At 42.8% G+C, this 23,834-nt stretch overlaps 1 protein-coding gene and 1 long non-coding RNA gene across 4 annotated transcripts in view; one reads left to right on the forward strand and one right to left on the reverse strand.

Moving 5' to 3' along the window:
• LOC101798440 (glycerol-3-phosphate dehydrogenase [NAD(+)], cytoplasmic) overlaps nucleotides 1-23,820 on the forward strand; it is a 30,277-nt gene extending 6,457 nt beyond the window's left edge. The window contains exons 3-11 of one of the 2 annotated variants that reach the window (XM_072040828.1): nucleotides 5,729-5,815; nucleotides 7,518-7,651; nucleotides 13,308-13,485; nucleotides 14,850-14,990; nucleotides 16,185-16,323; nucleotides 18,181-18,293; nucleotides 19,784-20,017; nucleotides 20,213-20,319; nucleotides 21,629-23,820. In XM_072040828.1, coding sequence (XP_071896929.1) covers nucleotides 7,611-7,651; nucleotides 13,308-13,485; nucleotides 14,850-14,990; nucleotides 16,185-16,323; nucleotides 18,181-18,293; nucleotides 19,784-20,017; nucleotides 20,213-20,319; nucleotides 21,629-21,725 — 1,050 coding nt within the window. In that variant the 5' untranslated portion in view covers nucleotides 5,729-5,815; nucleotides 7,518-7,610 and the 3' untranslated portion in view covers nucleotides 21,726-23,820. The remainder of the gene's footprint in view (nucleotides 1-5,728; nucleotides 5,816-7,517; nucleotides 7,652-13,307; nucleotides 13,486-14,849; nucleotides 14,991-16,184; nucleotides 16,324-18,180; nucleotides 18,294-19,783; nucleotides 20,018-20,212; nucleotides 20,320-21,628) is intronic. The other variant, XM_027462335.3, reaches the window with a different exon arrangement.
• Nucleotides 1,778-20,282, reverse strand: LOC106016429 (uncharacterized). 2 transcript variants are annotated; one of them, XR_011810596.1, is made up of 6 exons: nucleotides 20,144-20,282; nucleotides 18,346-18,444; nucleotides 11,731-11,873; nucleotides 10,842-11,049; nucleotides 6,627-6,716; nucleotides 1,778-5,396 (listed from the first exon to the last, which is right to left on the reverse strand). It is a non-coding gene; the product is annotated as an uncharacterized lncRNA (long non-coding RNA). The 2 variants fall into 2 exon arrangements; XR_011810595.1 differs by lacking the exon at nucleotides 6,627-6,716.
• Nucleotides 23,821-23,834: the final 14 nt, after the last annotated feature.

Raw genomic sequence — 23,834 nt, forward strand, 5'->3', positions numbered from 1 at the left:
CCAAAAGAGAACAGATCAACAGAGTCAGATTGTCCATTGAAGAACATTTGGGCCAGAACTGCATTCCTCTTGCCCTCTAAACATGTTAGTTCCTCTCCTGCTGATCACTTGCAACCATAACTGGAAATATAATACCATTGTATTGTATCATAATGCATGCCAACGCCACTGAAATGTTCCTGGGAAAATGTGAAGCAAAAGCAACTCAGGCAAGAGTCCCATGTGTGTCTTTTATTTCCCCTTGCTTGATGACTACTGGTCCCAGCAGAAATATACTTTACCTGTGCCAGACCTTCTGTTGCTGTCAGACAGGCAGCAGGATATTACACCACCTACAACCTCCCCAACACAGCAGACAGGTTCATGTTTTTACTGTGTGTTTCTGCAGTCTCTCAGGATCTAACCCGAGAGTACAGAGAGTAAACTCTGATGGCAAACCCCATGCATTTGCATTTTTCTTTTAAAAAAAAGTGCTGCACTTGCAATACCAGAGATTATCGTAAGGTGGCATTGACAAAATGCTTAACAACTGCATAACCAGTTTTGCTAAGAAGGCACTGTTAAAGGTGTCCTTTACCTTCAGTTTACGTTTGTTACTAGTTATAACCTGTGGTCAGGTTCACTGCTCTTAGTCTCCTTCCGCACTTGTAATGTAGTGGCTCAAAATGACCAAAATCACTGCCGAGCACCCTGTCACGAGGATGCCTGGCCCTTACCCATCACTGTGATTTCTGGTGCTGCCAGTTTCTTTCCTGGAAGAACTCAGAAAGAGTTGCAGCTCTGGGGGAGGAAAGCATGAAAAGGATAATACGTGTTTAGCAGTATTTGCCTTTGTAGGCCTGATGATGGCTACAAACTGAAGTGAATAGTATTTTATCGTAATTCATGTTAAGAAAATTTGCCATATTTTCCATACTTTATCATTCTGATACTCTTAGAAAATTGTCCAGGATCTGATGAAAACCATGTACCGCTCCTGCAGATTTCTTCCAAAGCTTATAGTCTGGCTATATGTGCTCCACCTCTCTTCACATCAGAATCATTTCTTCAGAGTAGCAAAATCTATCCATGTTCAAAGACTAAAGCTCTAAAACCCAACATATTTTCTCATCACTTGTATTCCTAAATATATGTGTGTATATATATTTATTTTCCAAATAGAAATGAAAAGAGCTTTCTATCACTCCCTCATTAGTTGGTTAGGACTTTATCCTGTCCTAAAAACTATATTTGGATAGTTTAACATAAGCTTAACATAATTTTAAACCTGTATCTTAGCCGGTAGGCGGTGCACTGAAGATAAGCAATCACTGCTTCTATCTGCTAGGGGAACTACATCCCCTACAGGCACATAGAGAAATAACAGAAATCCTGGAGAGTACTGCCTGCCTTTCTTGCTCGAGGAGTGCTATTTCTCATAATCATTGCTGAACTGGAAAAGCTTCAGACTATTGAGAAAAAGCCCCCAAAGATACTGTTTCTAATAGTGCTTCGCATCTCGTTAATTGTACAGTCAATGCTTCTTAGGGTTAGATTCTTGCTCAAGGCAGCTGATACTTGAGTTTGTTAATAGTCTGAGAAACATCTTGTGTTTTTCCAGACTCTTCTAGATAGTGAACATTAAAAAAAAAAAAAAAAAAAAAAAAAAAAAAAAGGAAAGAAAAGAAAAGAAAACCTACTTTTATCAAGAATAAAAGAATAAAAAACCCACTACAGCAGTAGCTAACATGACGCGAGACCATGGAAAGGAACACAGTTCCAAGACCAGCCTTTCTCCTATAGCAGACTGGGTTCACAGCTCTAATTTTCTGACCACGGCCAGGGAGGTTAGGTAAAGGTAATACAATTTACGTCAGCCTCTGGAGTGTTTTATACTGTTGAGACGTTTTGAGAGAGTCTCGATTCTGGAGCTTTACAGATATCGCTGTGTTACTGGATCCGTGGCTTTGCTGTAAGTGAGCATGCATGTGAAATGCTGAACTGTTTGATGTGCAGAATCACTGGTGCTTGCTTTTAATAGCTATTCATCACTCCTGTAGACTTAATGAGTCAAAACCTTTATTTGTTTGGGCTTTTCAGTCACCATCAATCATCTCATAATTTCCTTCCCCTTCTCCATCCGTCACTGTGCGTCGTATTCTGCTGTACCACAGCTCCACTGAATCTCAGATGTCCAGCTGAAAGGACCAGAGTCACAGACGGCAGCAGCTCAGGCTGCCCACAAAGTTTCCCTCGCCGCCTGCATCCCCCACAGTCACATTTGGCACCATTTCCAGTTCCATGCAGTGTGACTTTGCATTGAGTCATGCTCCAGCCTCCCGCGTTACATCATGCAGCACAGCCCAGACTTGGAAACGCAAACTGGGGCTCAGGCTGGCTGGAAGCCGGGAACCCGGGCTGGAATATTGTGTAATCCCAGCAGGGCACCCTCTGAGGAAAGGATTGTGCCCTGGGAGCTCAGGGAGGACAGGACTGAGGGGCCCTGATTCTGACTCTGGAAGCAGGCACTGCTGGAAGCAGGGTGACCTCTTGCACACCTACAGCCTCCGTGTGGGGAGGGAGGAGGCCAAGCACATCCCCTTCTCACCAGCGTGCTCACCAGGCACAAGGGAGCAAGGGCTGTGGCTGTGCTCCAGGGCTTCCCACCCATTTCAGCCACCTCATTCACCTCTGGCCTTTTTCCAGAGGCTTTTTCTGCCCTCCCCTATGGCACAACATGGCATCGCTGCCTTCTGCAGCTCACCGTTAGGATTCCTGCCCTCCATGGCTCTCAGTCCCCTGTAAAACTAATATGTTTTTGTTAATGTCTCGAAAAGCTGAGCGAGTTCAGTTCTTCAGTCTCTAACCCCTTCTCTTTCTGTGCCTTGCTCCACTCCTACACGCTTTTTCTGCATGGTTTCTATGGCAACCTGTGTCTCTCTCCATCTGCTGTAGGTCTCCATTATCATGGTTTGCTTCTTGTTATCTCAGTCAAATGCTATTTCCAGGTGCATCATGATAACAAGATCAGTTTGGAAACCAAGCCAAAGCACTCAGTAATTTTGGTACGCAAAACCGTCCTTTGTAATCTGACTGCTCCATCACTATATATAAGATCTGCAGATGGGAGACTGGTACTGAGCTCTTCTTGCTACCAGTTGTCCTACTTGTACCTGCATGCTCCTCTAATCAATTCTGCATCCACTTCATAATTTCCAGATGACATCCTCCCTTCTGATTGCAGCCTCTGCTGCCTACAGAGGAGGTATATTTGGATTCTGGAAAGTCTCTGTAGGTCTGCTGTCTGGGGTTTGATGTCTGTTTTGAAGACAACTAACAATAAGTTACCAGTACGGTTTTCCTTGCAGCAGAAGCATTTTTCACTTCTGTTACAGTCCTGTAACATTTTACTTCTCCTGAAAACCTCATCCATTGGATTGCAGAAAGCCCTAAACAATACGGACTGTTTACAGCTGGCTTCTTGGTCCATTCTGCTTGGATTATGAAAATTGCTTGGAGTTGACTTAAGATTTCTATACGGCTAAAATTCAGTCTAATTTTCTGCTAAGTACCTTTTTGGAGAACTTATTGAAGTGTGGAAAAACAAACAAACAAACAAACATTCTTGCTATCTAATCTAACCAGGAGGTGCAGCAGAGAACTCAACTGAATAAAATGAGCGGAGTAAAAACTTCACTGTTGATTTATTTTCTGTATCCCGTGAGCTGGTAAAGCCAGACTGCAAGAAATCCATGTGGAAGCTGGAAGTGACTTGGACTGTGAGTTCTTAAGGACATGAACTGGCAGTGTTTGTTTGTATCCAACACCCTGGAGGAGCTACACCGAGCTACAGGCTGCCTCAGTATAAATGGCTACTACATAATGCCCACAATTAATAGCAGTTATGTGTACAATAATCTAGTGTTTATACATACATTTTAAATTCTGCAAACCTTCCATTTAAAATATAATTCAGGGAAAACCTGTGCCCACAATTTTTCCACTGGAAAACAAAGAGGCCCGTGTTATATTTGTAATTTTGATGCTAATGCCAGCCAGCAGGCTGTCTGATTCAAGGCGTGGGGCAGGTGTGGTGCTTGCAGTTAGGGTAGAGGCAGAGTATTAGCTCGAGCTCCATATACCCAGCTAGGATACGAACTGCAGTGCAGACAGAGCTGGACATCTCAGAAAAATACAGGAAGTCTAGTTTCAAAAAATAAAAATAAAAAGAGAGAGAGAAGAAGGGAATGATATACAGAGAAACCTATCCTTCAAACATCAACAGTTAAAGGCACAAACTTAGAACTGCTCAAAATCGAAGCAAATCAAAAGGAAGATCAAGAGGAAAAGGTTTTTAGCTACATCACTACAAAGCAAAGGAAAGGATCACCAGCAATGACAGCAGGGTAGAGAGCTGGATAGCTAGAAGCTAAAGGGATGTGCTGCTTCAGTTCCATACAGAAGATAATGCAACCCTGGAAGGCAGAGGCAGCACTGTCAACAGGCTCGAGGGCATGGGCATGGAAATTGCCACGTGTAACACAGCCACAGAACTCAAAGCTCCTCCCTCACCCTTCAGTTCTGAAGGCTGAATAATCGCCATCAGCAAAATCTATAGGCTGCTTAGCACAAAGTCTATAGGCTTTTTAGCACAAGGGCTGCAGGGCAAATGAGTAACAAAAGTCATGGAGGGCAGGAGAAAATGGGTTAAAGTGCAAGATAGGCATGTTATGTGCAGACCAACCCAATATCTGTCTTTGATAAGATAATTGCTTTTGTGGCCAAAGGAAAACTGGTAAAATCTTATCAGTGTGGACTTTGGTAAAACATTTGATTTAGTATTACTGGGAAACTTATTAGTTAAACTCAAGAAGATGAGGAGTAACATAAACACTATAAAATGCTGAAGGAATCTAGTACAGGGGTGAAAACTGCTGATGGTGCTGATAGCAAAGTTACGGGTCTGGAGGAATCTGTCTTACTGAATAATGGCATTAAGTCAGCTTGGTGCAAAAAATGACAAGTGGGGTAACGAAGTTTGGTAATAACGAAGTTGGGAGATGTTTTCAATGGAGAAGTCTTACAGGGAGAACTATATGGTTGCTATGCCCTGGGAACAGACATGGGACGAAATGTAACCATATAAAATGCAAGCACACGCACTGAGAGACTAATAACCTTTCTGTAAAAATTAAAATTCATCAGCTGTGAACAGAAGAGGAAAAGCCACATGCCCGATGTAGTTATTAAAATAATAAATGCAGTCTTACATGTAGCAAAGCAAGTATTTCCAGGAACAATAAGTAAATACATACAAGGCACTGGGTGAAATTCCACTGAGATTTTAGGGCATCATCCAGGCTACCAGTGCTCAGCAAGCCAGGGTTCGTGCTGGAACAGGTACAGAGAAGCATCACCTGAATAAACAGAGAAACAGCAAAGAGGTGATGAGAGGGCATGAGCTTAGCAGAACGAGTGCTGGGAAGGGATATGATTCCTCCCTGTAAACATGTTTGGGGTGGGCAGAGACGGAGGAAAAGCACCGGTGGGTTCTGCACTTTACCCTGCCCTCGGTTCGCTCCCCACAGAGCAGCCAGCCCCACATCTCCTCCCTCCCCACCTCCTGCCTGGTGCCTGCCACGTTTGGCATTTCTCAGTCACATCTCTAGGGATGTTCAAAGACCACGTCATCCCCACGGAAAGAGTGCACCACTGACAGTAAGTCTGTTTTTTTCTTTTTTGTTTGCAGCAGCTGTTCGGCTGATGAAAACCCTCTGGCTTTGTAAACTCTCAGTGTTGACATGTGCACAGCCTGTTAGGTGCTGAACCAGACCAGGTGAGCGTGGGAGGGGGTGCCTTCGGGAGGGTTGTCTCCGTCCTCCCTGCTAAGCGGCCCAAGCTTTTATGTCTGCTATGTACTAATGACTCACACTCCAGGGCTCTCCTGGGCTTATGTGGAAAACAAACACTGTGCCTATGTTGGCAAGCACAGATCCTTCATCTCGCCTGAGGAAACAAGTCATCAACATCCACCGGTGCTCCATGGCTCCAGGGCTCGAATCTGAGAAAGGCCCCATTTCTCATGGCAGTTCTGTGTCCCTGGTTAAAACTGCTTGCCCGCTGTCAATCTCACCCCTGGTCAGTGCAAACCCCACGTGAAGGCCTCACAAATCAATTGATTGAGAGGCTACTGAACTGATACGGCAGCATTTTGTAATTACAAATCTTAATTTAGATGAAAACATTACAGTTTGCAGTACTCAAATACTCCATAGACCAGGGACATCTTACAGGGAGTGACTCTTTATCAGGGAGTAGTGATAAGACACAGAGTAACGGTTGGGTAGATTTAGATTAGATATCCAGAATATATTATTGTGAGGGTGGTGAGGCCCTGGCACAGGCTGCCAGAGAAGCTGTGGATGCCCCATCCCTGGAGGTGTCCAAGGCCAGGCTGGATGGGGCTTTGGGCAACCTGGTGTGGTGGGAGGTGTCCCTGCCCATGGCAGGGGGGTGGAATTAGATGGTCTTTAAGGCCCCTTCCAACCCAAACCACTTTATAATTCTGTGACCTTCAGTTACATGGATTAGATCCAGAAGACAGCACTCTGCTGATTGTGCCCATACCCCAGGCCTTGAGGACTCACTAGGACTGAAGAGGTTATGACAGAGAAGTGTCAGGAGGGTTGGTGGCTCCTCCTCGCCTCCACATGAGATCTTCACAGGGAGGGGATAACCTAAAGGGAGAAGAAAGCCACGAGGCACAGAGGAGCTATCCAGCCAGGGAAAGAGCTAACCGTGGTGAGCAGGCAGGAGAGTGAAGGAAGGTGCACCTAGAACCTCACAGAACCCCCTGCAGGCCCCACACGTGCCCAGGGTGGGCTTTACCTTCACCTTCAGGAGGTTGTACCCCCAGTGCATCAATTTGGGGTATTTTCTGTGAGCCCCCAGGCACTCTGCCCACCAGCAGGATGCACCAGGCGAGCAGCTGAGCTGCTGCAGCTGAGAGCAGCAGGCGGGCTGAGCCGATGCCTCCCTCCATAAACCACCCACAGGCTCTTCTCAGGCTTTGGCAGCCCGCCTGCCTCTCCAAACCCCTCGTCGTGGAGCCAGGTGCCGCCAAGTCGGGCCCGGTGGGCGCAGGGCACAGAGGCTTGGCAGGGTGGGAGTGCTCTTGGGCTTGAAAATGGGAGAGAGGGCTGCTTTGGAGGGCAGAGAGGAGACAATCAGCAGGGAGTGATGGATGGTTAGACCATGTAGGGAAAAAAACAACGCTCTGCTTCGTCCTGAGGACTTGGATTTGCTGGGCCACCCTGAGAGCCGTGCTGTCGGCTGGGTTTGGCTCTGGGAAGGCGCTCCAGGGCTTTGAGAGCCAGCCCCTGGCGTGAGGGACCCAGTGAGGGACCCGTGAGCTCCTCACGGCGCCCAGGGCTCTCCGGGTGCCCACCCGGGGGTGCCGCAGCCCAGCCCCCGGAGCCGGCGGGGCGCAGCGCCGGGCCGGGCCCTGGCAGCTGCCTGACGCCCGTCTTCTCCCGCAGGGGCCGGGCCGGGGGCGGTGCTGGCAGCCCTGCCGAGCCGTGCCGAGCCGTGCCGGGCTGTGCCGAGCCGAGCCGAGCCGCGGGCACAGCAGCATGTCGCCGCTCCGCGTCTGCATCGTGGGCTCGGGGAACTGGTGAGTGCCGCAGCGCGGGACCCCCCTCCCTTCCTTCCTCCCTCCCTCCCTTTATCTATCGCCTTTTTTCTTCCCTTTTTCCCCTTCCTTCCGTGCCCTGCTCCCCGCTTGAGCCCGGCAGGGTGTCCCCTCGGTGCCCGGGGGGCTCCGCAACAGGTGCCCGGGGGTCTCCATGGTCCTGAAACCCGGCCCTGCCCGCTGGGGTCCCGCCTGCACCTCGGCCCTCCCCCGCTCCGTTAAAAGCCATAACCCTGCGGGAAGAGAAGATTGGGAGCCAGGGCAAAAGCTCCTCTTGCTTTTGGGACCGGGGGGCTCTTTGTTTTGTAAGCTAAACGGGAATGGTCGGGATGCTCGCATCCAGTAAATGCCAGTAACAAAGAGCTGCCTGAGCCAATGGGAGCTGCACAAGCACGAGGCTACAGTTCGATTTAAGTGTATCACAGCTTGATTTAAGTGTATCACAGCTTGATTTAAGTGTATCACAGCTTGATTTAAGTGTAGCAAGCATGCCCAGCCTGGCACCAGGACAGCGAGAGCCCAGAGAGGACCCGAGCTGTGCCTCTGTGGTTGTGTTTGTGGCAGAGCCCAGGCACCTCTCAGACAGGCATGGAGCAGAGCGGTGATGCTGCTCGCACTCCTTTGAAAGAACCAGGACACGGGTTTCATTAAAAACCGTGACTTAAACCTACCCTTCACTTCTGTCATCTTCAGTATGTAGTTTTGCATCCTTCTGCAGCATTATAAAAGCATCAAGTCCCCGGCTTATCCCTGCCCCCCTTTATAAGAATATACCTGCTACTGCTCGGTTCTTTCTAGCCTGGACAAAAGCACTGCTTGCAGAAGCTCCTTGGCTCTGGCAGACTTCAGTGAAGTCAGTAACCCTGGCTGAATGGACTTCGCATCTTACAGTTTATATAACCTAAGCCCAACCAAACCGAACAACATGTATATGCATGTGCTTGTGATTGGCAAACCCAGCCTCTGGGTAGTTCTTTGATTGTTTTTCTACAAGGAGGGCAAGTTCTTTAAGATTTTTTAAATACCTGACAGCTATGTGGAAGCAAATACCAAAAAAGTCAATAGGTGAGGGAGTGGTTGGTTGCGAGCTGCTGAGAACACAGCGTAGTTACGGTGCGGCTCTGCACCCTCCTGCCTTGCAAAACCAGCCCACAGCTTTTTGAGTCCCCGCACGTGTGACATGCTTCCAAAGCATGGGTTCCCCGTGCACGTCTCTAACATATGGTCTTTCACAAACAACCCTACAGCCAGGCCTTCCTGGGAAGCCACCATCACACAGCTGGCTCACTGCAGCATCCCTTTCCTTGGCCCTAATGGACCCATCGCTCCTGCACCCTGCTCCCCTGACTGCCGCTGTTCCCGAGTCATTCCAGCGCCTGCTTCCCTCCCTTGCCACGCTCCTCTTCCTCGCCTTAAACACAGCCTGCACAAGCTGCTCGTTATTGCTTCCAAGCCCCTCAAGAGCCACAGCTGAACATCTGGGAGTCAGCTTTTACCTTTGATCCGCCAACAATTAAAGACTCAGTTACTCTCTTGCTCTCATCCTCAAGCAAGCATCTCCTGCCTTTTCCCAAGCTGTTCCCTTTCCATACAACATTCTCAAAAGCCAGTTAGTTGTTTCTTTTTTCTTTTTTTTTTTTCTTCTTTTTTTCACAATGTGTATCTACAAAACTGAAAAGAACTATGCCCTGGAGATACCGAGACTCCAGCCCAGCAGATCGCTTAGTACTATCTGCTTACTTGTACTACCTGTCTGCCTGGGTTCATCTCTTACTTCCTACCATATGGACAGACTGTAAAATCTTTGTGAAGTAGATAAATGTTGTTCTCTAGTGTTTAAATTACATCTATTCATAGCCTCTATGGCAGTACAGGTAATCTTAGCACAACACAGAAATATGTTTTTCTTTGGCAAACATTGTCTCCTTATATTCCTCCCGAATATTTGTGCGACAGCTCAGATAACTGCACGTGAGGCTTTCCTGCAGCTCAGAAACGTGGCCAACATGTGACACAACATTTTGCAATAGCTAATGTCAGCTGCAGAAGTTCAGCAGGTCACACTGGCTTACTAAGTCAACACTGTCAGGAAACTCATGACTGATGTGGTTAAGTAAAGCAAGTGCCACATTGCATCTTGTAGTTGTCAGCCAGGTACAGGAGGCTTTGCGTTTGTTAATCACGGTTCAGTTATCTGGTTTTAAAAATACGGGTTTATTTCACTGCCTGACTCTTCAGAACCGAAAAGCTCTTCTAATCTAATTAGATTCATTTGGACTCTCCTCAGTGAAGATTCAGCTTGAACTAGGCATATGTCCTTACCCTGCACAGATGGCCAGGCTTTTTACTGAGGTGCATGGAAGGAAAATGAGTCAATGGTCATAAATTGAACTGGGGAGGTTCCAAATGGATATACAGAGGGGGGTGGAAATCTATGAGGATGATAAAGCAGTGGGACAGGTTACCTAGAGAGGAGCTGGTCCTTGGGGAGTTTTTAAGACTCAAGTGAACAAAGCCCTGAGCAAACTGATCTGAATTCAGTGTTGTTCCCACTTTCGAGACCTCTTGGGATCCATTCCAACCTAAGCGATACTACAATTTAAAAAAAAAAAAAAAAAAAAAAAAGAGGTGGCTGGCTAAGAGAGACTGAAGAAAGATATGATCCTCTTCAAGTATCTAAAGGAGAGAAACAATATCCCTCCCTCTTAGAACAGAAATTCTTAAACTGCGGTAAGATTTAGGTTAGATGTAAGGACAGTCTTTCTAATGCCAAGGAGAAGGACAGCAAAGCCCTAGGAGGCTTTTGAGGGAAGGGAAAGTATCAGCAGTACCTGAGCTCTGTAAGGCCTCCTTGGAACAGCTCCTGTTAGGAATGGCATAAGTACATTTCCTATGCAAGGGGCAGTTGACAGGGATTAGCTGGTTTCATGGAGGCTTTCAGCTGTCTTTCACCAATTCCAATGTATGCCACAAATACTTTCATATTTGCATATATAAAACAATGGGTCTTATTTAAATTACTCTTCACACCTTCACCCCCTAAAAAAAAAATCCCATTGTACCAATAGGAAACCTCCACATAAGAGAGCTTTTTTTCTTAGTAATATGTAAATCACTTCCACCCTGATTCAATGTAATTGGAGAAGAAGAATGATTGGCAGTTTGCACTTACGTTTAAAAATGATCCAAGTGGAGTTCTCGGCCATCTATTAATCTTCACTAAAGAGAGTTTCGGAGAAATAAAATAGAATGGCGAAGTCTTCATGTGTGTCCTTGGTTTTGTTTGCATAAGCAGAGCTTCTCTGCCAAGCCTGTGTAGTCTGCTGAGCACTGGCTTCACAGACAAAGCAATTCTTCTTTCCAAGGCTGATTAGCGGTGACTGCAAATTTTAAATGGACCAAATGAGACAGTATGTCAACTTTTGAACTGCTTAATTGTTTCATAGAGAGAATGAAACAATTAATGACCAGTGAACGCCTTTTAAACATTACACCTTGTCTCCCCAAGATTCCAAAGGAAAACGATCAAAAAACAAGGTGATTTATGAAGCTATCTTTATGCCTGAGATACCTTCATGGGTATCTTGTCAATGGGAGGATGCTTGGACAGAAACATCCAAGCGCATTGGTAATGACAGCTCTGCAGGAAGACAAGCTTTACCTACTGAAAGTTGCAAGTCCCAGTCAGGATTTCAGAAGTTAGAGCTGGAACCTGCATCTTTCAACAGAAGACCACAAAGATTTGGTACAGTCACAAGCTATAAACCACCACCCCCAAAAAGTCACCTTGATTCACATTCTATACACCTTCTAAACATTTCTACATTGCAGTCTTTTTAGGTTTGTCTTCAGCTTTTCAGAGTGAAAGAGAATGTTGGGGCTCCACTGAGACTGAAGCCGCTTTTTACTCTCCTAAGTGCCCTGTAAATAAATAGCAAAAAAAAAGTCTCTGCTTTCAAGAAGTTCTAGTCTAAGGAAAGAAAGAAAAATGGATAGGTGATGCTGGGTGTAAGCAGGGAAAGTTGTTACCATTTTGTAGATAATAAGCAGGTAAAACTCACCTCTCACAAAAGAAGACTACAGCACAATCTGGAAAATGTATTTAGATCTCAAGTCTTAGCGTTTATGTGTAAAAAAACTTTTCTTATTATATTTATGATAGCAAGCCATAATTCTTCCTCAGCTCAGGCCTTGATTGTGCTCACTGTTGGAGAACAGGGGAAGAGAACCAGAACATAAGAAATTTTACAGATAATACAAACATATGATGCAATTGTATACCTTTCAAAAAATAATAATAAAGGTTTACCCTGGAGATACTTACATATTTTACACTTAAAAAGGACCAGAACAAATTATTCCCCCCCCCCCCCTTTTTTTTTGCCTTTTTCAATTTGAAAGAAAGCATTACAACAGCTCAGGATATAGCAAGCAGTCAACGCTGGGAAAGTGAAAATTGATCTCAGTAGGATTTCTTTGTAGTTAAAGATTAAGATGAAACCCTTATTCTTTAATTATCTATTGAGCAATTAGCCTTGTGCAAACCTGTTGCATCAAAAATCGAGTTGAGCCAAGGAAAGCCAGTTACAACATGGCTTCCCTTTGAACCATTCACAGCACAGACCTCACTGGACTTCGTCTTGGATGCACTTAAGACTTTTATCAGTTACAGAAAACAACTAAATCCTGTTCACGCTCCTAATTGCAGGTATATCACAAGTGAGTCAGAGAACAAGAACGTCATAACTGGAACCCCTCTTTCAGTTATGTTAGCAAAACAGCCAGTACTTTAAGGTAGTATTAAAGCAAAAAGAAAGAAGAGAGAAAATAAAAATCACGCTTTTCTACCCCCAAAATAATTTAAAGGGCATCAAGCGATATTCTCAGTATTTTTTCCAGATTTTTAATTTTCCTCTTGTTAAGAGAATAAGTGAAAGTTCACAAGGCTGCAGTGCTGGATGGTATAATAAAGTTATTGCCTAAACTGAGATAAAAAATGCTCAGCATGACCAAGAGTAAACGGGATGGTTCAAATATCTTCAGATATTCTGGATCTTGTTACACTGATAATTAGAACCACATCCAAAGAGAAACCACCAGGTTGATTTTTTTTTCCTAAAGATAATTTCTTAGTTTTTATATACTACATAAAATCCTTACTGCAACCGTTTGGTTATTGGTAGGAAATTGGCATCCATTTGTTTTAGATGACATGCACAAAGACTGGCACAGCGAGATCATTCAGGAGTACTTCACTGCCTGGATTATTTTGGAGTTGGTTTTCAGAAAAAGAAAATCTCAGGATCAAGAGATATTCAATTAGCCTCAGAGTATATTTTTAGTGCTGTTGAGGGCGTATCACACTTCCACTCTGTAATCTTTCGTATGACTTCAGATTCCTTATAACTGTAATGTTTTATCTGGTTCTACTTTTTGTGATATTAAGCCAAGGCTTTTTTTTGTTGATGTTTGTTTTTGATGGAGGGTAGTGGATAAAGCTTTCTGATAAATTTAGTAGGCAGATGAAGCTTTGTAGCACAGGCCTTTTATGAGTTATTATGTTGAAAGTAACTTGTGTTTCCAATTGGCAAGGAAAGTTTGTGTCCTATCAGTTCTTTCTTTCTTTCTTTTTAAAAAGGGGTTCAGCCATAGCAAGAATCGTTGGCCAAAATGTCCAGATGTCCAACAGATTTGATCCTACTGTCAAGATGTGGGTATTTGAAGAGATGATCAATGGAAGAAAACTCTCAGAAATAATCAACCAGGAACATGAAAATGTTAAGTATCTTCCTGGATACAAGATACCTAAAAATGTGGTAAGTTGGAAAAAAATCACTGATTTTATTTATTTTAATTTTTGACAAGGAAGGCAACAACTGGCAATCTTTAAACTAGGAAGTAATTCACCGCCTTGTTGTAGTTTGCCACCTAACTCACTCCAGTATTTTAAGTATTAAATATAACTTACTTCTGGGACTTCAGCTCATCTCTTGTCATGCAATTTCAAACAGCCAACTGTGTCAAATACTGATACATAATATGCCATCCTCCTCCCCAGCATAAATCAGCATCTCTCTGTTTGCTATTTCCAGGGCTGTGTATACACAGAGCAGAGAGATTTTTAAACCCACAGCATCCTCTGGATAAAGAGGGGAGGCTACTGCTCTCCCTTCTTCTAAAAAAGGGAATCAACAGCATGGCTAACAAGGAGATGAACAGTGAGCTATCGGTTTTTGGGTGATGTCAGGATAGCAACACGTTACTAAATAATAATGCTGCAAGTTCCATCAAAATATAGGGTATTTAATTTTCATTTACATTTGAAATACCAAATTATACCTCACTATTTAATCAGCTTAGATCATTTAGAGCTACTGAAGCAAGCAAAGTGAGGCTTTTGGGCTGTTCAAGACTTTGCCAAACGACAGCGCTCTGTGAATTAAAGAAAGTAGCACTGCATTTCTAGAATAGCCGTAGTTGTAAAAGGAAGTTCAGATGCCGCACGTGGTGGGTCTCCTTGCTTGGAGAGTGGTTATATTTAGAACCACATTTAGTGCTGGGATTGCAGTTTTGCACTCCCATGGCTTGAACTTGGCATGCAGCTCTCCTGGGTTCAAACTGAATTGCCGTTGTTATTTTCACAGTCCTGTAACAGATCAACAAGCTTGTTTTCCTCACTTGAGAGCAGCCTCATCCTACCTATAACAAAGCCTCTGAGACTTTACCAGCAGAAATCAGCTGGTTGCAGTAAGCCTGGAGGGAGGGCCCCTCACATCTTCAGCTCCGAGGAAAAAAAATATTTTTCCTCGTATTGTTTTTCTACATTTTGGAGAGACAGAAAGGCTGTCTGTACAGTGCTATGGGCGCGGTCCTGGCCTTGCTTTGCTATTTGCCTTTAGAAGCAGCCTTGCTGGTAGCAGCACTGATTCTTCTGTAAGGAATCACACTTGCTCTAAGGCTGAGACTAAGGGCAATATTTTATCTGATTTTAATAGCAAACTTAAATTCACCTGCCGTTTCCTTTGTAACCTGGCTTTAATTGTTCTGAGTCACACTAGCATTGAGAGGAAGCTACAGCTTGCTGGTTATTAAGGATGTCGCAGGAATGGTGTAATCCTGCAAGGTGTGAGAGTTGTTGCCTGGTGTGAGGGGCTCATTTCCATTGTTCCACTTGTCCCAGGTGGCGGTACCAGACGTGGCTGAAGCAGCAAAGGGGGCAGACATCTTAGTATTTGTTCTACCTCATCAATTCATCGGACGGGTCTGTGAACAGATTGCAGACCAGATAAAACCTGGAACATTTGGGATTTCACTGATTAAGGTAAGTTGTCTTCTCCACAAGAATCAATGTGTAGGGTAAATAAATATGTTCAGTTTAAGGATAGGAACTCCAGCCCTCACTGCATGCTCTGTGTGAGTATGAGCATTTTTATCTGCAAGAGTTAAAGCCTCCAAGCCTCCAACAGTCCTTCTGCCATTCATGTGACTGGAGGGGAGAGGATTGGGCAACCCCACTGGGTTAAGAGTAACCATTCTTGTCACCCATCTTTAGCCTGGATCAGTTCCCACTTGGACCAGCACAGGGGTGAAAATGCACAGAGAGAGGGCTGCATAAACTGGCGCAGCTGCCAGAAAAAAATATTCCAACTACAGCCTCAGTTAACTCTTACCTGGGCAGAGCACTGGGTCTGAGCAACCAGCCTGAGTACATGCAAAGCTGTTCATGGCAACAATAAAACTGCACCGTATCATCAACAGTTTTGCAGAACTGAAGCAATTTCAATTTGTAATGAAATGAGCAATCTGTTTTTGAAGGTTAGAGATGTCAGGTTATCATAACCTTAAAAGGAATTAATATTTTAAGAGAATCTCAAACTAAAAGCTGGAGGCAAAGTGTAGCAATATAGTCTACTGCTTCTTCTGTTGATTGTGTTACAGGAAGCATCCTATTTAAAATAGGAATGAAATAAATTTAATTCAAGTTTTCAGATTGGAATATTGGCTCCTCTTTTTTTTTTTTCCCCCCCACAGAAATTATCTTGCATGCAGCAGTATGCAGAGGGGGGGAGGGGAAAGGAAAGAAATTCATGGAAATTTACTTCTTTCTTAAGCTCCAAAAAAAAGTGACAGTTCAGTATACCTTTTAACACCAATGAAGAACTCAGATTAATACTTAAGATCTTGCTAAAAAGCCACTGCTTGTAAGCTTAATTTAAAAGTATGGTTCTGTACCACTGGTGCTTAACACAAAGGAAAAATGCAGCTTAAAAAAAACCCTCAGGGCAGTAGTGTTGGGTGTGAGGCCTGTGGCAGGGTTAACTCAACTGCACCTTCTCCCTGAACTTTGAGTTTGCAGAACATTTGTACTAATGGCTAACGCTAGTGAATACAAGACCTGAATTCTTCCAATTAAAACCAGGGAGACCTGCAGGCAATAGGACACCTTCTGCTTTATCAGTCCTTTGCTGCTGTTATTTTCCTGTTCTAATAACTTTGACTATCGTCTTTTATTCAGGGGATTGATGAGGGTCCTGAAGGCTTGAAGCTCATATCTGACCACATTCGAGAGAAACTGAAAATAGAAATTAGCGTGCTTATGGGGGCCAACATAGCCAAAGAAGTGGCTGATGAAAAGTTCTGTGAAACCACCATTGGTAAGTATTGCAAAGGGCAAATTATAGCCGCTATCTTCAGTTTGGCTTCACCTGGGGCTGGGAAACACAATAGGGCCTAGAGGTAGCCAAGGGACCACACTGCATGCTGGACTCATTCAGGGAGGCAGCACAACTTCCAGGGAGTTTGGTGCTGGCAGGGTCAGATTGCAAAACAGAGCAGGTTTCAGTACTGAGAACCGTTCACTAATTTCATCCATTAAAAAATTGCAGCTTACTCCTATTCCTTTAGGAGTTATCAAAAGCCACCTGTCTGCACAGCCCAACGCTGAGTAACTAGGCAGTGATACACTATGTAGTTTAGCTAGAAATGCATAATCAGAAGCTCCTATGTGCTCACACCCCCTGAGGTGTATTTCTCCATCTTCAAATTTCCTTGTTTCAAAAAGCAGCAGTAACATTCTGTTCTTCCCTCTCATTCGGGCTGCTTGCCAAGGCACAGCCTCAGATGCTCCCGGAACTGGGTCTGACCTGACTTGGAAAGTTCGGCCAGCAGCTTTTAAAATCCACTTGATTTTTGACTTGCTTTTTGAAGTCGGCAGATATTAAAGTTACATTCTTCAATAGCCAGCAAAGATAAAGGTTGTTATTGCAATACTGCTCCATTGCCGTCCAGAGGTTATAGGGAAAAACACACCATTTGCTGCTGGCAGAGAAACTAGACACAGATAGGACTAGACATGGTTAGGGGAGTTGAGCAATATTCATTTTCTTGGGGATGGTTCAGTTTCTGCTGGCCCAGTTTTAACCCATGCCATGATGATGACTTTGGAAAGAGGCATGCTTGCCCCTTGGCTTGTGGGGCCTCAAAGCATTTCTGCATTTGGAAAGCAACATAGCCCAGAAACAGTCACCTCAAAGAAAACCCTACCATTAGTTATTTTTAAAAGATGAGAAACAAACACAAAGTTTCTCATGAGGTGGGGCAGAAACCCCAGAGCCATCACAGTGGTGTTACCCCAGAACCCCTCCAGGAGCAACAACTGGAAAAAGCTACAGAGCCTCGCTGCTGAGCTTTCTCTGAAAGAAACTAGACTGCCTTGCATACAAGCAAGCGAAACTCCATTCAAAAATCTTTGCCTGTTGGCCAAGGGCTCTCTGGATAAAGTCAACCTTAACCACTTCATCAGTCAGGGCTTTCTACCCTTCCTCTCACTACCTAGGGCTAGCGCTGTGATGACATGATACATGACCCTGGTAGAATTGGTAACAAAATTGCTCCAGCAGAGCAAACGTTCAACTTCATTATCAGTGGATCTCCTTGTAACTGGGAATTAATTTGGCATTAATCATTTTCACCCCACGACAGTACTTAGCAATTACAGCTTTTTACATTTTCAAAGGAACAATTATACTGGGGTGCTGTACAGAGCAGTCTGTAAATATTATCCTGTTAAACCTGCAGTAGGGTGGTGCAACGATTGTGGTGACCAGCTCATGCTCAAAGTGCGAGTCGCAGTAGCCCCTGTGGCTCCAGGGCAGGGCAGGGCGAGTTGAACACTGGTTGCAGCAAAAACCCTGAGGAGTCTCATTTTTAATTAGGTCCGCCTCAGTTTAATCACTTGCAAGGTTTGTGGTTATACAAGCTCCCTCAGGCAGACATCTGCGCTAGGGGCTGTCTACTTTTAAGCTCTTCAAAATATTAGTAAGCAATACTCAGTCCATGTACTAGGACTTGTATATATTCACCCTGGCTTCCAGCAGCAGTGTTATTTCCAGTTACTGGCACCACAAAACATAAGTGGTCCCTGGGACCTTACTTCGGGTTTCAGTTAGTTGTGCATACTAATGTCACTTAAACTTTACAAATGCTCTAACTTTCATCTTTCCTTCCTGCAGGGTGCAAAAATGAAAACCAAGGGCAGATCTTTAAAGAATTAATGCAGACCCCCAATTTCAGGATTACCGTGGTGCCTGACGTTGATACAGTGGAGATCTGTGGAGCCTTAAAAGTCAGTAATTTCAAACTATTTTGTTTTTATTAGGGCTAAATTCTACCCTTACCTGAGTCTTCTGTAAGCCATCTGGTCTAATGTTAGTCCTACCATTGTAGGATTGAGTGAGCACGGACAAGACACGTAGTTCACAGGCCAGCTTTCCAATCTGGAAAAAAAAAAAATACAATTGCTGGCAAAACATTTCAAAATAGCCATATTTTAACTTATTGGTCACCCCTGCTTCTGACAGCATAATTTAGTCCCCTATATTTTCTTATGTCGTACATGCATGGAACAAAGTCTTTTACTATGTACAGTAATTCCAGCTAATAACTTATTTTCACGGTTCAAGTAGCAACCCACTAGCAAGTTTGCGTCAGAAGCACCATTCAGTGTTGGAAGCACACCTGTACAGTGTTTAGCCACGTCCACATACAGATCCCAGACTAGGTCAAAAGAAATACCAAAATCATCAAGTTTCCATGGCAGGGGCACTTTAAGATTTAGGGGTTGCTTTTCTTAAATGTGTCAAAAGTGTCTCCAGGCTACAATCTTTGTAGTTTGCATAAATTCAGCCATTTATACTTTAATGATTCACCTTTCTTTGGAGGAGGGATTACAAGCTAGTAAAGAATGGGTCCCGTTTAACCCAGATATGAACAGATTATTTACATAGAAATAACCAAAGACTTTGCTTTCATCTACAGACTGGAACTGGGAGTAGTGGAGGGCATAGAGAGGCGAGAAGTTGGTTTTGTTTTGTGGAAAACGTTTGTTCTTCCTGAAATCATTCCTTTTGCTAAAACAAACAAACAAAACAAACCTGCACTGGGGCACATGCATGTCTGGGAGTAAATATTTCAATGGCAGTACTACCAACCTATAACTCAAATGAAATGAGCTATGCTTCTTCAAGGGACTGCAAGCTGAGGGATGAGGAGGGACGTATGCAGGGCAACACGAGGATGTTTAGGATCTGAAGACAGTTGTTTAGATCTGTAGAAAACGTCAATTCTACTGACCACTCTTGCAGGCAAAAACAAGGTTTGACCTATTACAGCATCAGTATGTGGAACCAATAACTGTTTAAGCTACAGGCCAACAGAAAAAAGATAGAGGCATGTCCTCACTGAGAATGGTTTAAACAGTTAAAACAGAAAGGTCAGCAAGCTCCAAGTTGGAACTAGCAGAAAAACAAAACATTAATTGCTACATGATTGCAATGTTACAATATTAAACAAGCTGCTTTGCCTTTTGCCCACTGGAATAACTTTGTAAAGTGGATACTTTATAAAGTCTTTTATAGTCTAGCAATTTTTCTTCAACTGTAATGAGACATCTACCTTCTTCATAACAAACTCATAGCCTCTGCGAATTGAACCTTATGCCAGTGAACCAAGTGCAGACAGATTGGTGGAATTTTCTTAAAGTTTGATGTACAATGATGAATTGCATGTCTTATCTGACGATTTCCTTTCGTTCTCTATGCTCTAAACTGTTTTTAGAACATTGTAGCAGTAGGAGCTGGGTTCTGCGATGGACTGAGTTATGGTGATAACACAAAGGCAGCAGTTATACGTTTAGGCCTCATGGAAATGGTGGCCTTTGCCAAGATGTTCTGCAGGGGACCAGTATCAATAGCCACTTTTCTGGAAAGCTGTGGAGTTGCTGACCTAATCACTACCTGCTACGGAGGACGCAACAGAAAAGTAGCGGAAGCCTTTGCACGCACAGGAAAAGTAAGGAGGATTTTTAAATATTTTAAACTAAAAAAAAATGAATTCCTGTGTTTTAAACTAAAAAAAAAAAAGAAAAAAAAAAGAAAAATCCTGTGTAACGATACAAAGGCATCATTAGCTTTTTACCTTCTCAGTAACTGCTGGTATTGCAGCAGGATTTCCTCTGATGCAAGTAATAAGTCTCCTCTCTTTTAGTCCATAGAGCAATTGGAGAATGAGATGCTGAACGGACAAAAACTACAAGGTCCTCAGACTTCGGCTGAAGTCTACAAGATTCTGAAACAGAAAAGTCTGCTCGATAAGTAAGTGTTTCGATTTAAAAAGACAAACAAGGGAAACACCTGACTCAACAGGCATCACCAAGAATTACGAGTGATTCATAAACACGAGTCCCATTGAGGTTAACTACCCCATCATTTCCACAACAACTGGTTGCTACATCCTGGGCCACCATTAAACTTAGCAAGACTCCTCATTACTGTGATCAGTAGAATGGGATGAAGGCAGAACAGTGTTAAAAGAAACAAGCCACAGACATAAGACACCAAAAAAGTCCAAGGGAGCTACCTAGATATCACTGGTCCACCCTGAACAAGATTGATGCACGCTTACAGAGTAAGTTTAGGAACATGATCAAAGGGTTTCTCATTCTCAGTATGTCAGCACTGCAGCTTGCAGCAATACTGCTCTCAGTGCAAATACGAACTAGATCATCTCAGTATAAAATTCAGGAGTATGCTTACAATCAAAAAAACTGTATACAAATTGATGTCAGCACATATTATATATTCACTGCTCTGGTTCCACAAAAGAAGCTGAAATAAACTAATTGTTTGGGGAGAGAGGTAATAAGATTATTCATAATTTGAAGCCTTTGTCTCAAGTTATACAAAGGAAAGATTAAACTTTCCTTCCATCTTGTAGCCTGATCTATGTTAGTAATATACAGAGGTCAAACACTGCTAAACAAATACTTTAAAAAATGTTAGAATATTAATAAATAAAGCAGAAGATAAAAAGAAAAAAAAAGCTTATTTTGACAGGATGTACACCTATGTCAAAACTTAATCTAATGAGTATCCCTGTAATTACTGCCAATTACAGACTCAGCTCCACGTCATTCAGTGGTATCATTTATACCACATAATAATGGTATGACAGCTTACAAGTGTGCTTTTTTTTTTTTTTTAAAAAAAAAAACACCTTCAAGCCAGGAAAAGGAAAATCATTAAGACATTTCCATTGTTTCAAGTCCTTTTTAGCCTTTTAGATATCAGTTATGAATGCAAATAATGCATGCATTTTGCACACAGAAGGGAAAGGGTGATATCCACCTCGAGATTTTTTCAGTGAATGAAAACACTAGATAACAATTTTGTCTCCAAAACAGATTTTCTGTTGTCACCCTCTCCACGCCCCTCCCCCCCAGATTGCCCTTAAGCTCTTCTTCATTGTCCTAACTTCATTCCTACTGCTTTGTTTTTTTTTCCATCTACAATTTACAGTCTTTCAGTCAATGCAAACAACAAAAAAGAACTATTTTTCCCCCCACTATAAACAAAATGGACGTTTATGTAAACTTGAAAAACTATTTTTACGTGCTTCTTTTAGGTTTCCATTATTTACAACCATCTACAAGATCTGCTACGAGGGTAGATCGATCCAGGATTTCATCTCATGTCTGCAAGAACACCCAGAACACATTTAGAAGTTTGCTCTCCTCATCTGGTTGTGCTCTCATCTTTTCAGGACTTCTATCCACTCCACAGCAAATAAAGTAGACAAATAGGTTGTGTGGCAATGCTTGCTGTAAAAGCAACACAGAATGTATTTCAGTATCCTCTTTCTGGGGGTGAAAATCTGCCTTTCAGCATCATATCCGAGAACAGGAATTGAATGTAAAAGTGTAACAGACTTTGATTTGAGTTAGCAATTTAAGCATTTGCCTACAGTTACTTTCATGTTGATTTCAAACAGTGCCCATCGTAATTTTCGTACCAGGAGTTAATTAACGCACATGAACCTCAGCATTGTGCCTACCGATGCTAGTTACAGAACAGCACAAGACGCTGAAAAGTTGAAGATCAAAAGAATTACAGATAAAGTTCTTATAGCAGTAAGATGCAGTCACATAGGCAAATATGGGTTTTCATAATTCCCCTCAAACACAAATAGCATAACATTTTGTATTTGGTGACATTTAGTCCTTCCTTGTTTTTGTTCCAAAGTGTAAGCCACTTTGGAAAAATAGGTATTGTTACTGTGCTCAGACATATGTGAACGTTTAGCAGATGTATAAATAAAGCAGTTTAAGGGGTTATGGTGGGAAAGGAAAGAAGGGCTTTTTAAATTATTATTATTCAGGACACTAGGGATTTTCAGTAGTGATCTGACTTTCATTGTACTTACTGTATTCTGTTGAAATACACAGAAAAAAATGGAATAACCAAATACATTTTTGTGAGCGTTAGGATTTCTGAGCAAACATAACCCACTAGTATTTATACTAGCTTAGGGGAAAACTGAAGAAGAAATTGATGACTAGTATGCACACACAGCTCAGCTTGCATCTTGTATCACACTTAAGGATGTGAGAAGCAGCAGTGAAACACCCTCTGCATTACTTGACTTTTTATACGTACATGAAAATGACCGCTACAGACGCACAGAATTCCTATAAAATTGTATTTGAAACCTGGCTACATTTCAGCGCTACCAGGAAGCTCCACTGGACTGACATCAGTGCAACTCCAAGCATCTTTCCACAGACCACAACAAACAGACTAATTCCCTGATCCTGCTGTCGCTTAAGCAATTTATCTTACACGCTGCACTCCTGAAGGGAGATACCTCTAACTACGTCTGAATTTTACACACAAACTGGTTCCTAGACCAGTTTAATTTTGCTACCAATGGCATTAATTTTAGAAACATAAAAGTTTTTAAGCTAACTATATTGGGTAATTTTACATACCTAATGTTTTTCAGAGTGAAAGCCATCTATGAAATAAACAGCGTCACATTTTCTAAGCTTTAATACCCTATTGAAAATACTCATATTTAGAGAGAAGGCAAGCAAACAGGAAGAGTAAGCTACTTTTGTTTCATCTGATTTTCCAAAACAGCAAGTGTTTTTTTTAACCTCTCTGTATTCACTGACATTGTTTAGAAAAAAGAAACACCTACATTATAAAATCCTCTCCACTCTATATGTTAAGAGGAACGTTGTTGTCTTTCACATTTATCAGTTATATATACATATATATATGTATAAAAATATTACTTATAAAAATAAATAATTTTTAAAATCTCAGTTTTCAAGCTAGCAAGTCTAGCTCTGGTACCAGAAACAGTGGCTGTAGCATCCACTGCTCTTCAGCGGAGATCAGGAAGGGAGCGCACGTGAAGACTCGGCTGGAGGAAGAGAACTGCCTGTTCGTGGCTAACAGCTCAGGGCTCTGCAGCGCAACGGAAACATTCCTTCAGCTGAAATGGGAATCACATGGCCAAATCCTTTATGCAGAATTAGGGGAAAAAAAGAAAACAAAAGTCATGACCTTTCATTTCAAGTAAGAAAGCCTGATATTTAAGAATTACATATCAAATATATCCGGATGGGATAGAGAATTCAGAAACCCCCTTGCTTCCCAGGCAGGCTGAAATTCTCAAAAGTGATTCAAGAGCTATTAATACAGAACATTTTACATTAAAGGTATCAAACAGTTTAATAAAGTGGTCAACAAATGCAGGTTTGATGTAATTTCATTTTCAAAGTTCTCCCAAAATAAATTACTGTTCTAATAGTGGTCCGTTATTG

This window comes from Anas platyrhynchos, chromosome 7 (assembly GCF_047663525.1).
Source record: "Anas platyrhynchos isolate ZD024472 breed Pekin duck chromosome 7, IASCAAS_PekinDuck_T2T, whole genome shotgun sequence".
Classification (NCBI taxonomy): Eukaryota; Metazoa; Chordata; class Aves; order Anseriformes; family Anatidae; genus Anas; species Anas platyrhynchos.